This window comes from Strix aluco, chromosome 1 (assembly GCF_031877795.1).
Source record: "Strix aluco isolate bStrAlu1 chromosome 1, bStrAlu1.hap1, whole genome shotgun sequence".
In the NCBI taxonomy this organism is placed as follows: domain Eukaryota; kingdom Metazoa; phylum Chordata; class Aves; order Strigiformes; family Strigidae; genus Strix; species Strix aluco.
In genome coordinates this window covers 111,093,681-111,107,401 of record NC_133931.1, presented here as the reverse complement: position 1 = coordinate 111,107,401, position 13,721 = coordinate 111,093,681, and the positions used below count along the sequence as shown (strand labels likewise).

General features: G+C 38.5%; 1 protein-coding gene across 2 annotated transcripts in view; it reads right to left on the bottom strand.

The window, feature by feature from the left end:
* GALNT11 (polypeptide N-acetylgalactosaminyltransferase 11) overlaps window positions 1-13,721 on the bottom strand; it is a 54,224-nt gene that overhangs the window by 13,414 nt on the left and 27,089 nt on the right. Inside the window, exons 5-9 of one of the 2 annotated variants that reach the window (XM_074831352.1) lie at window positions 13,283-13,408; window positions 10,751-11,000; window positions 7,854-7,971; window positions 5,900-6,052; window positions 3,188-3,406 (exon numbers count right to left, since the gene is read on the bottom strand). In XM_074831352.1, coding sequence (XP_074687453.1) covers window positions 3,188-3,406; window positions 5,900-6,052; window positions 7,854-7,971; window positions 10,751-11,000; window positions 13,283-13,408 — 866 coding nt within the window. Of the gene's footprint in view, window positions 1-3,187; window positions 3,407-5,899; window positions 6,053-7,853; window positions 7,972-10,750; window positions 11,001-13,282; window positions 13,409-13,721 lie in introns of those variants that run through there. The other variant, XR_012624037.1, reaches the window with a different exon arrangement.

The following is a 13,721-nucleotide window of genomic DNA, read 5'->3' as shown; positions in this document are numbered from 1 at the left end:
CCATTAAATAGTTACATTTTGCTAATTACATCAAGATTTCCCTCTTTATGGTACAAGTGCAGTACACACAACCTGGCTCAGCACACACTGGCCGTACTCTCAATTTTCTTTCCCCCCTTCACTCCCCATGAAAGTCTCAGGACCCAGATACTCACTAGCTCAGGAACATCGACTATAAACTACATTTTACTAGAGTTTAGCTTAAATGTAAGTCCCATCCTACAGCCTCTCTTCATGAAGCAGGACCACGTCTTTGAGAAAGGAGAAGGAATTACTTAAATACAAACATCTTCAGAGATTCACGTTGTTTGCAAACTGACTTTCAAGAGCATTTCAGTAAATGAAAAGCCATAGTTATCAGCTATGTTATTTTAATGACAGATCAGGGAAGAAGAGAATATTTTACAAACACCCAAATGCTCATTCCAGTTCAAATGCACTACATAGTCTAATTTGGAGTAATGTTATATCAGAGGACTAGATTCAGGTCAGGAGCCTGCCCTGGGATGCAAAACTGGAAGCATCTACCATCAAAGCAAACAAGGAGGTTCTCAGCAAGTTAGCAATCTCTCTCCTGGTTTGGGGAATGATGCCCACCCTAGAAGTCACCCATCTGCAGAGTTGGAAGATTAGGTTGTCCTATTCTAACAGTCAAGAATCATTCAGATCTTGATGTATCCCCACAGAGTTACTCAGCGAGACAAAACACCTCTAGTCCAGCTTTAAATTATACGCATGCCCTGAACTAACTGGTAACCAGCAGAAGACTTCTTTTCAGCCTGATTATTTTTCTTCCCCTGATGGGGTGGGGATCAGGCTATTCAAGCAGCAATCACTGCCTGCACATCAAGAACTGCACTGCACACAGCCAAGGGTACAAAGGAGAAAGGCAATTATTCTAGTAATGGCCACAGCTACGCCATTTCCTTCATCACAGCAAAGAGCCCCGCTCTCTACCAAGTGCATGGGAGTGCATTTCACAGTCACTGGGTGTGTGCATGTGTGGGAGACGGCAGGGCCCCAGATCTGGCATGCACATTGAAAATAATTATTTCCAATCTGGAGCTGAATGTAGAGGAAAGAAGCATTTGCTGTCCCGAACTCAAGGCCAGGATGATTGATTAGCTAGCTGCATTTTATTATGAAGACGTACATAGCTGTCTCGGTATTTGTATCGATTCTACAGATTTTTAGAAACCAAAAGACACTTCCAGTAATAAAAAGAAAGAACTCCTCCATCACATGGCAGCAAACATTAGAGAGCACAAATACCAAATAATATTCTTCTCTAAACACCATTTCTGGCAATAGCTGTCCCAAGGCACATCAACAGCCTCCTCAAGTGCACCATGTTTCTCCTGTTCCCTATACACATCTGAATCAAATTACACAAAACCTTCTAAGTTACATTTCCTCACACCCCAGAGACTTCTAGGAGAGATCTAATTTTCATCATTCTTCACTCAACAGAAGGCTTTCAAACCATACAGCTACATGAGTTTTATATGATTTTTGTCCTTGTTTTTATTGGCCATGGTGATCAGCATTTGATAACACTGTTAAGAACTGTCACAATTTGTGATCATTACAGTCCTTCCCAGCTGTCAAACCAGCACTTATCTCTGGCCCAATTAGCTTTTGAGAATAAACTGGGATTTGGAGTGATTCATCCTGAATCCTAAAGAGTCTGGCACGCATTGGTGACATTGGCTGATCGTTCTGTTCCTTGTAGGCATCTGGAAATAGTTTATACAATCATCAGAGCCAAAGCTGATTCTCTCACACAACGCTGGGTATAATTCCCGAACCCTGGAGGACAAAGCCAAGTAACTGCACTTTTCTGTGTCTGGTCTCCCCCTTCTTAAAGGGTGCACAAAGTTTTTCTCCAAATTAAACCATGGGAACTTATTGCTAGGAAAGTTTCCCCTTAAGTGTTGTTGAGGGATTCAGATCCCTTGAGTAGCCTCCCCCACATCAGCAACTCCTTGGTTAGACTTCTGTTTGAATGAAAGCAGAAAGCTATTCAATTTAACGGGGGGGGGGGCGGCGCGTGCGCGTGTGTGTCTGGCCAGGGGAATTTAACAACTAGGGTAATCAGCTCATTGTATCAGTTTTATTCAGGGAAACCACGCATGTTTTACCTAATAAATAACTTTACAGCTTGGCTAGGATACTATTATAAAAACACTGCAAAAACATGGATTCCCAGATAACTGCTTCCAAGCAAAAATCTAATGATATCAATAGGTTCTGCATGAACTCAGGTCCTCCAGCCTGAATTTACTTGCAGGACCAGCAACTCTCAACAGCTACTGTAGTCTGTGTTACCTTGTGGAGAAGGTCACATCGCTATTTAATGCTCCCAATTACTGAGCTAGAAGGGAATCTGCCACACATCATCTATGTGCACATGAAATAGTTTATTCAAAGGTCTTCTCTTTCACAGAGGAGACCTTGAGAAAGTTGTCTTGGCTTTGAAGTTATCCATTATTTTTGGAAAGCATTAAAAAGGACACATCAGATGAATTTGGCACTGGAGAGAACAGATACAACTGTATGCTGGCTTTGCCTGCACGCAAACCCATAAACATAGGTGTCAGAACTAAGGCATGAATTTAATCATGATTTCATTCATGAATACATGTAAAAATTTATCTCCTCACTTCTACTTTAAAGAAAAAAGGAGCAAACTCATTTTTTGTTCATTATCTATCAGTCAAGACTAGAAAAGCCATCAGTCTCAAATGGAAATGTTCATCTTCGCAGAAAATTATCCAGTAAAAGGCATGAGTTTGGAAACTAAATTACATTGTACTCTTATCATAAACCAACAGAGCATGAATATTTGAGGCCAAATTTCTCTCTACCCAAATCCATCTTCAGAACCAACAGCCATGAAAATGAAAGCTCATTCTAAAAACATCAAAACTTTGTAACTCAGAGCTCTGAGGCAAGAAACCTCATTGAATAGTATCTAGTCTGAAGATGAACTGAAATATAGAGCAGAGTGAAACTGATTTGCCTTTGTCTAAAGACACAGATTCTATTATTTTTAAGACAGTTCATTGCAAAACTAAAACTCTGTACTGTGTGGAAACAGATTATTGTTCCTGTATTTGAGCAAGTCTTTCAGAAGCACAAAATAATTAAAAAACCAGCATTCTATATTTTTAAGAGTTTATCTTACCCTTCCACGCTGGATTATTTTCGGTCGTTTCTGTGCTCTGTTAATGAAGACTGGCTGTGGAGCTTTGGCGTTGGGCCCAGATATTTGCATCTCAGGATAGATATTATCTAAATACCACTTAAATGACTTGCAGTTCAATCTTTTTCTCAGTTCTACACGGTCAGTAATATTTCCATAGTTCCTCATCCTTAGCTCGGGTCTCAAAGCAAAATACTGCTCCTGTATTTAAGAGAAACAGGTTGGGGACAAGGAGAAAAGAATTTCAGATTATTGATTTCCAACTTTTTCGTGTTTGCAGAACTCCCCGTTTCATTTAATTTGCTAGTGCTTTCAACCATTGTTTGAAACTGGCATTAGGAAATTCCAGTATTTAGATTGCCACAGAAGGTGAGATTTATCTTGCCTACCTCTGAGCTAATCTTTCTAGACTGCTTCTTTTGATGAAGGCACTTCTTGGGCATCAATCTGCTGACCTTTTTTAGATGCCAACTTGAGGAGGAAACAAATTAGCCTCATACTCTGTTGGCAATAAGGGCATCCTAAAGTCATTAAGCCAGAAACAGATGTGTGTATCATCATCCTCATCTGGCAAAGATTTCTTTAAATTAGTTTGATTGCCCAACTGATTATTTTCATTGTTGTGAGGTTCAAGTGTATTTTGTCTTCCAGTTTCCAACCTTCCAACTTTACAAGTTACCAGGGCAAAAAAATTCCGTACCTGAACAGACCTATAAAGGGGACTACCTTGTGAAGTTCAGTTTTTCCCGTTCATCTGCATCACCTCCAGAAAGGCTCCCACAATGGTATTTTTTCATATTCTAATTTATGATTATACTTGGAATTGTACCTGGTTAGCAAGGACAGATTAATATTCCAGCTCAATTTTATAAGCTGTTTAACAAACAGGGACAAACAGGAGTTCATGAATGTACAATGTGACATGAATACTATTACCAAAACTAGAAGAAAAATCCCCTTGTAGAGTCTTCAATTCCAGCTAGATGTACAGAGCTCACAGAAAAGGCATTGTATTTGCACATTAACTCATTTACTAGATATTATTTAGAAATCAGTTTTCAGGGCACTGAGCTATAGTATTTTGTTGGATTAATCTCTAGTAGACATCTGGAATTTGCTCACCATAATGTGGTTCTGACAGTTTTCAATTATCTACTGCTATCTCTGATATTCAGATGACAGACAGCGTCATCAAGACAAATTACACATCTGTCCTTATCAAGATCTTTGAGCATTTGGATGCACTTGATGTATCACTCCTATTTTAATAGCAGAGGAAGGAGAAGCATTGAGTATATTGGACTGTTGGACAACTCTGAGGAAGTTTGGAGATAGACTGCACATTGCTATCAGAAATTGGTCTGCTTCAAAAAAGTAGCTCTGCTATTCCAGTTGCATTTTTTCCTGGTTAAAGTTCAAATTTTAGTATCCTACCTTTTCTGCGTTATTTCCATTGTATACATGAACCTACTTCTTTCACATTTTGCTTTTGACAGTTATGAAAATTTTGCTGTTTCCCTTCCATTATGCAACTTTATTTATTAAATATGGGTATTTGCTCTTTGCTGCACAACAGGTCCTTTAAGTCTTATCTTTGTACCATTCATCATACAATCACTTCAATAAATTATATTGCATTACACTTATAAAAACAAAAATATTTCCAGGCTTGCCTTCCATATGTAAATCTGTCATAACAATACTCTGGCAACTATCAGAGAATTAGATTAGAAACAGCTGGAAACATTCAGGACATAAATCTGTGATAAGAGACTGCTAGAATCAGCAGTTTAAGTCCTTGTTGGACAAAGCAGTATCAGCTGGAAATTATAACAAAGAATCAATTCCAAGCTTCAGAGAAAGCCATTAATCACAGAACAACTGTGTCCAGACACCAATAAAAGAGAAAGTGATAGATCAAATCCACCAATGCATTATGGAGATGGAGAATGAAGATAAAAATTAATGACCCCTAATAGGTTCCTCAAACTGACTGAACATCAAGATAAAGGATGGGGTTTGAAACATAAACCTCTAAAGAATATGAAGTTAATAAAATAGGTCTTGTATAGAAATTGTAGGGAGCACAGGAGCTGGCCACAAAGCAAATCCTGTGGTCTCACAAGACACAATGTCCTCAAGTATCACAGAGATGCGGGCTTCACAAAAACCTGATCTACATTCAAAGCATCAGTACCAAGATCTGAAGACAAGGAAGAAATTCACTTGCCCTTGAATACAGAAGTCAATCCTGACTGATCTTCCAGGGCAAGACAGACTAAGAATCAGTCTGCTAATTAAAACAGAAAGCAAGCAAGCAACCAACAAAATCCCTGTCTCACTAACATGGAAACTACTTTAAGGCATATAGCAGTATATGGCTGCCACATAATACTGATTTGGGCACAAAGCAATACAGAGCTTACAAGAACTCATTCATCATCTTTTCCTTCATTAAAAAGGCATAAAACTGAATCTCCTGCAGGCAGTGGAAGTAAGAGGGAGGAGACTTGAGCACTCAAAAGCCAAATGACAATCCTACAGAATTTAGGAATTCATGTCAAAATTAATCACACTACAAAATAAGACTATAGAAGAAAGACCCCATTAGAGCTGCTAACAGACCCCACTGTGATACAGTCCTTCGACAAATAAGCCAGTTAACTTATTTCATGACCTAGAAATGTCTCTTACCTTATATTCATCCATCCACACATGTGCCAGCCTCAGTGAGTTATGAGCCATAGTGTCCTGTCCCCCTGGTGAGCCATAGGGACGCCTTTTACGGAAAATGTGTCCCACCCTGGAGCAGGGGATGATCAGAAGTCTGCCACCACACATCCAGATCTGTCCATACAAAAGCAGAACAGACCTCATTGTATGTATACTGACAAGGGCCACTATCTCCTTCCTCAAGGGATACTTAGGTAGATCTATGCATTATGACGGGACTAGGTGTCAGCAATGTTGTCCCATGTATTATGCTTTCTGATAAATCAAATTATCAGATCCACAGGTTAGAAAATACTACATTTTTGTAATATCATCACACTTGCCACATAACACGTCATGGCTTACATGAAACAAATAGTAAATTTTCTAAAATTTTATGCTCTAATGACCTATTAGAAAACACTGAAATATACTGGCCAGGATTCAACTTGCAGATTAACATGTCCACACTTCCACAAGGGATAATGAAGATCAGTCAATATCATCAAGGGAGCCTGGAGATCTTTTCAACTAAGTATAAGCACCTATTTTACACAGCTGTTTGTTTCTGTTAAGTGTATGGGAACTCAGAAATACTGCTCACATTCAGATACTACACTTAGGTGCCTTCCACTGAACCCCAGATTTAGATTTCATTTACACTCTACTTCCATTTATTTTTTTAAATTTTCTTTTTAAACCTCAGCTTCCAGCAAATTATCATCATTGGCCCTTTGTTGGACTAATATGTTTTCCAGTCTCAGAAAAATCTTCTCACATACCAGTTTATAATCAAGTCACTTTCAAAACTCCTCCTGGATAAGATAAAGACTAAAGTCCTTTACAACTCTCCCCCAGGGAGATGGGGCTTCCAGACCTTTTAAAGCTCTCTGAATATACTCCAGTTTTTCAAAGCCCTTTTTATTGAAACTGTGTATTACACAGTAACAACCATAATTTCCTCACACTCCGTACACTTCTACTCAGATATCTAATAATTGCATTTTGTACTGAAAACTTGAAAAAATTTGTTTATTCAGTACATACCTCTTTAAAGTCACTCAAATTTATGAAATGCCAGTTCTTATTTTTGAGCTCTAATCTTGATTTCTCTAATGACCCAATTTGACAGACTCCTCTAAAGTTCTGGGTGTTGTATGTTTGATTTTAGGTTGGGGGGGAGGTTGTGTTAACTTCATTTTTTAATACCCTTTTCATATTTATCATGATAGCATCTCATTTTCAGGCAGATTCTTGTCAAACCTGTTGACGAATCCACTTCACAAAAGTGAAGAGGCAAACACAACATTGAGCACAAAAAGTTTTTTCTTTCAGGGGAGTGACATGGAAGATAAAATAAAATATAGGAAGCCCAGCAAAGCATCACTTCCAAATTTCCTGATTGTGACTTTCTCATTGTTTTCCTAATCAAGCTGACTCCTCTACAAGACTCTTAATTTAATCATAAAATATTTACATTTCCAGGCCCTCAAAAAGGAGGCTGAAGTGTCTGAAAAGCCCCATACATGTCTAAGGAAATATAATAAGCTTACTTATTACCAATGCTGCTGTGAGCCACGCATCTTTTTAACAGACTTGTGAAATTCATTAGACATTGCTTATAAACTCATTTCAGCAATTTGCATGATTGTTCTTTTCTTATGCTTCTCTATGGCTATTATGAAATGCTCCACCTAAGAAAAAGCCACAAACATTTAACTACAGAGCTCCCAATTCTCTTTAATCTTCCCATTAAAATATAACTTAAAGATTATTGTAAAGGCAGTTACTGCGTGCTGAAGGCATCCTTCCTGGGAATAAGTGTGACAATTTCTGAGTGCAAATAGCTATTCCAGTGCTAAAGAAATTGTACATAGGGAAGAGAAGCAGCCAGACACTGAGGTTCATACTCCAATACACGTAAAAGCCAGATTACCCGAAAAGATATTTCCAGATTTTCTCCTCCCCAGATGTCCATGCCACTATCATATTGTCCAAGTTCATTAAAGTACTCACGATACATGGCAAAGAGGCCTCCAGCCATAGTAGGTGACCTAAAAAGGAATATTGAAAGTAGGTCATTTTTTTCTAGAGGAGAAAGCCCAGTAATTTCAGCTGAATCTGCTAGTCTCGAAGCTTAAATTTAATACATTTTAAATAATACAATTTAAATCCTGCAGACACTAGAAATCATCAGATCACACTGCTAGTCTCAAAACATTTGCAGATCTGTAAGTGGTATTTATGATCTTTTATTATTCCAATACCTATAAACCATATTTCTTTGCATAGCAAACTTGAGCAAAAGGGACAGGACAGAGAAAAAGGAACAAAGCTGTGTCTCTACAAAAAAAAAAGCCAAAACAAAAGTAAAAAAGTAAAAACTTGTGCAAGTTTGGAGTCCATTGAGTTTTCTACAGTGAAACTTAGGAGCTGCCTTTAATTAGATCTGTCTTTACCAGAAACTAGTTCCCCTACAGTTACAAATGTGTACACTTGCACACAATGATGTGCTCTTCCCCTCTTACTGGGGCAAATTATACAGGCCAGGCTTGACTGAACTGCAGAAAGAGCAGAGTCTAGAGTACACATTAATTTCCCATATCAAATTAGATCAAGAAACAAGGTCCAAATTTTAACTATACAAGCCAGGAGGCTGCTAAAAGAAATGCTACTCTGCAACTTAAATACCAGGAGCAGCACTGTTTCATCATTGATGCAGTGATCAGTTAATTGGTAAGTTATTTACAGCTTGTACATTTGCATAGATGTATTTTCCGGTTTTTCACCTTGCCCGTGTGTTACTAGAATGGTGCTTTATTTTGTAAAAATCTGTGTATGACCCCCATTGTACAGTCTCTAGATTGAATTGCTACTGTATCACAAAGTTATAATACGTGGATGCCCTAGAATATTTTTTAAAAAAAGAGTAAAAACACTACATAAATATGATATGATAGTTGGAACATACAATGGATTGGGAACAGGATTCTTCTCATCCTTATTAATAAAAACCTGTGATGAAACCAAGCTTTCCTTGCTTGTTCTCACACAATTTTCAACTACAGCTTCTGTCACTTTAAAACCTGGGTTGAAAGGGTGCTCTCAATTTTTCCATCCCTGACACCAAATTATTTCATTATGAAGGTCTCTAAAACATAAAATGCAAGAGTTTCCATTTGATGGAAAGCCATTTTCAAAGGCTAAATAGCAATCTAGCTTCTTTTTCAAAGCAGGCAGAGACCTCTAAGTAGGAAAAGTCACTTTCGTACTCAGAAAACGTAATATTTTTAGATGACTCCCTTTAAGTTAAAGTTCTCTGCTTTTTTCATGGGAGTTTTTCCTTAAAGTGAGTTGAAGGAATGCAACAACAGTGTTGAACACAGCAAGAACTAATGTTCAGGCATTCCCCACATTAACTGTGAGAACTGTTCTTAAGAGAATAAGGATTTTAAGACTTTCTATGCTGGTTCCCCATTCAGATTTTCCCAGGCTGTCCTTTCCCTTCTAGCTTCAGAAATTGCCACAGTGACACTTTCCAAACAAGCCAAACTGTTAAGTAACTTAAGGATTTTCCTGGCTTCTCAGACCAAATCTTGTGATAGGCAGATGTGGAAAGACTAACTGCAGAGCTGTCAGACAACAGCAAAGAATCTTGTGCTGGAGCTGCTTGTGTCAGCCTGAAATGCTCTTCATTTACAGTCCAAGAGAAGGAAAGAGAGATGAGACTGCCCAATTTGTTTTTCACTTTGCAATCTTTTAAGAGTACCACATTATCTGCAATGAGTCAGTTTGTAAAGTTCTTCCACCTTACAAACCTGAATTCTGTCCTGAGATAGATACCTGCAACTAGAAAAGGCACAATCAGTTTCTTGCCATCATTCTACCAGCACTGGCCTGTCTCATGAAGGGATTCACACTGAGACAGCTTCTATTCTCATGTCTGAACCAGATGCGTCTGTGACTAAAAAAGGCGTCCACTGACATCATTTTATAAGTTACATGTCCAGTAGGAACCAAATATTGCCAGTTCTGTACAGGCAAAACAGCCATCAATGGTTACGACTCGAAAGACCCACAAAAACAATACACACAGGTTTCCAACAGACATTTTTTGGCATTTGCAACATTGTGCAAAGAGACAGATCATATTTTAAAGATGTTTTCCACATCTATGTGCATTCATTTAGGAAGCTTTATGACAAAATAATTGCTTGTTTGAGGAAAAATATAAATTAAACCTGAAGCAAAGAAAATGATGTCGACATAGAAAATTACCATATGCTCTGATGTTCTCTCCCATCAGCTAGGGGACCACCTTCCTATTACCAGAAAAACATATTTTCCCAATCTAGCAATTCTTTAGCATTTCATCACAGAAATTACAGAGTCTATATAGAGTGGGATACGCAGGCATTACTAGCACAAAGACAGTTATCAAAATCATCATTAGGCCAAACACCCAGACAGACTGGAAACAAACATCAATGCATAGCTCAAAAGTGAAATTATTGGACAGATCTAATACAGAGTAGCATGAGCTCCTTCAGACTTTCATCTTTAGCAAAAGCTGCTGATATAAGCATTCTCTAGAAGTGTGTCTTCTTGACCTAATAAGACAGATATATCTAATTCGTGATTAAATGCAAGAAATTAAACTGAAATAGGTAACAGTAACCAAAACTATTTCCAAGTAAAGCAAGTCAGATATTTGACAGATTAGGCATCTGCTTCTAAAACTGCACATCCAGATAACTCTCCAGAATGCTTAAGAAGTGCTTCTGATCATCCATATGTTACACAGAGCTTCACACCACATAGGAGGAACCTTACTTGATTGGAGCAGTGGCTCCCTCGGGTCCTTCCAGTTCTGACAAAGGAACAAGATCCCACTTGAAGTGCAGGCCCCAGTTAAATCCTCCGCGCACAACAGGGGAAGAGCTGTAGGTAAGTGTGTCAGCACTAATTATGTCAATTACAGGGCACACCACAGTCCTGCGATCTTCTCTGATGGGAGTCAGCAGAGGTTGTAACCACATCTCGTTCACCTCACAGTGACTGTCCAGGAATACCAGCACTTTCCCTACAGAGGCCAAAGCACACAAAACACAAAGATCCATGGTAGCATGAAACACACAAACACATATGCTATTATATGGGCAGCAGAGTATCAGCAGTATCCTCACCACCCTGTGTAACAGAGGGAAAACACCATCTGCACTCAGAGCACTGACAAACCAGAGACTCCACAGGGATTAGTTTAGTCACAAAGGCAGAAGGTATATCCTGGCTATTCACACTTTGCTATGAATTGCTCAAGTGGGCCATTATTTGCATTTCTTTGACAGGGTTTTATAGTCATCACATTTTCTACCCAGATTCTGCAGAGCTACTGTACTTTAAATGAAACATCATCAGACCAGTGCTCTAAGAGTCAGGAGGTGCATTTGTCCTAATGCAGAGCACCTCCCATGCCCAAGTTAGACTACAGAGATAGCTCAAGATGACAGATACTGGACTGGATGAATTATCCCCATGACAAAGCTGGTTTTGTCCACTGACTGTAATTGCCCTGGGCTCACTTCGTATCATGCTTCAGGATCCATCCAGTTACTGTTGCAGCAAAGATCTGTGGATTTTAAACAAAGTCATTCTGATGAACTAATCCACATTTGTCCATGACACAGGCCACAACATTTCAATTCCTGAATATAAAGTAACATAGAGCATTGCCCCATTTCATTAGCTCTAGAGTGACTGCGGATTTATACCAGTTTAAAAGGAGAGTGAATTCCCTAAATGGGCATAGCCAAATCCACCAGTATTAGACCAAGCAACACTTCGGTCACATCAGTTTACATGGGGATTATCTGCCATGGTCAGAGAGGACAGTTTGATCCAAGAGACACCTGCAGGCTCAGTTGGTCTAAAAAGTCATCTGAATTTTTAGGATGCAACATGAAATTTACGTAACGCTAGAATACGTAACATGGAAGAGATGGGAAAGAGCTTTAAGGAAAACAACTTTGAAACATGCCAATATAATGAGACACCCATTAACAACAGACAGTATTTGACTGAAGAAGAACAATAAAATTACTTAAAATTTCACTAACTCAAATAACTGCTATCACAGCTTGGAAAGTGTAAGCACAATTTTCTCTCTGGATTATGCCATTACAACGCTAATGAGTAAACATCAATTAAGAGACTTTGTCTGCCACTCAAAATTATTTGAAAGAGTAGCACATACTTTCTCAGACACCGAAGAATTTAACTGGAAGCATATTATGATAAAAGACACACAGTGTACATAAAGCACCAAATATTGTTTATCCCAATTAACACTCACTGAACAACAGAAAAGCTTGTATGAGAAGTGTTACAATTAGATTGGCAAATTAGAAACCAGATTACTGTGTACATTAACAAGGAAGCTGACTGCTATTTTAGAGCAACAGTTTTCACGTGAAACATGCAGAAAATATTTTGCGACCACAATACCTAGTGCAGATGGAGATGTTCCCAAGACAACATTCTTTCAGGACAGGAATAAGGACAATCTACACTTCCTCACTAAATTTTGTCAAATACTGGTTTTGTTTTACCATGTCACTGACCCATTCTAAAAAATTAACTCATTTTATCAAAAGCAAACTTCTGCAGGAAGAAAAAAAACAGACAAATCAACAGTTCAGACAACATTTAAAAGACACTCGAATTTGACTCCAAATTTGCACAGTCATTATTGGGGTGACTTGAAAAATCACCCCCTCCCTTACACAGCACAGATTTCCTAAAGTTAATTACAAACTATAAAATCACTGAATTTATTATATCTACTCTATATTTACATACAGCCAAGTATTAAGTCCTCCTTTCTTCCTTCTCATTGAGTAACAGAAAAAACCTCAGGTGAGGACTAATTCAGTAAAGCTATGAGGAAATACTGGAGAAAGCTTTATAAAGATCATGGTCAACTGCATGATGTAAACATTTAAATACACAGGTAATGTTAGTTAAGGTCTCCAATTATCATTACAGAGGTATCACTGAAGACTTTGTGTAGCTGTTGTGACATAGGTTAATATAACAGCCAAAGATCAATACAATTAATTCAAAGTCAGTGATTATTCTGAACCAATTGCTAAAATGTCTCTCAGCTAAGACAGCATTATCTCAAATCTTCCCCTCAGCTAAACTGTGTAGCTTAGAACATGACATGACATGCAGAGCCCCTACAGTGGGCTAAAGCAATCACAGGTCAAACATACAACATCTGAAAGAGCTGCACTACAGAAAGAGAAGTCACCCAATTAACATATGGTCAAAGTATGCAAGGAAAAGAGAAACAAGAAACTATACCTGTGGCATGAGAGGCTCCAATCATCCTTCCTCGAATCAAGCCTTCCCGCTTCTCATTTCTTACCAATTTTGTGGTTTTTGGAAGTTGAGTTTTAACATATTCACCCAAGTCCTTCTTCAAGTCAGCTGAGAAAAGGAAAACACAAGTTCAACAACAGGATGGAAACTGTAAAAGCTTTGTTTAAAGTCCCAAGATATTCAACTCAAAAAGGGTGAAAAACTCGATCAAAAAGCTACCCCAATACAACACAGCTTCAAACCAAGGGTACTAAAAGGACAGTCAGTCATCCCACATCGTACACCTGCCCTCCAATTCCGGGGGGCCTTTCTTGTTGTTTTACTTGCACATTTTCCTATTAACGGCTTCACTTTTTCCTGCTGCATTATGGAAACGCACATGCACAAAGCAGGTGCACACCCTGCACTGAAGAGGGTGATT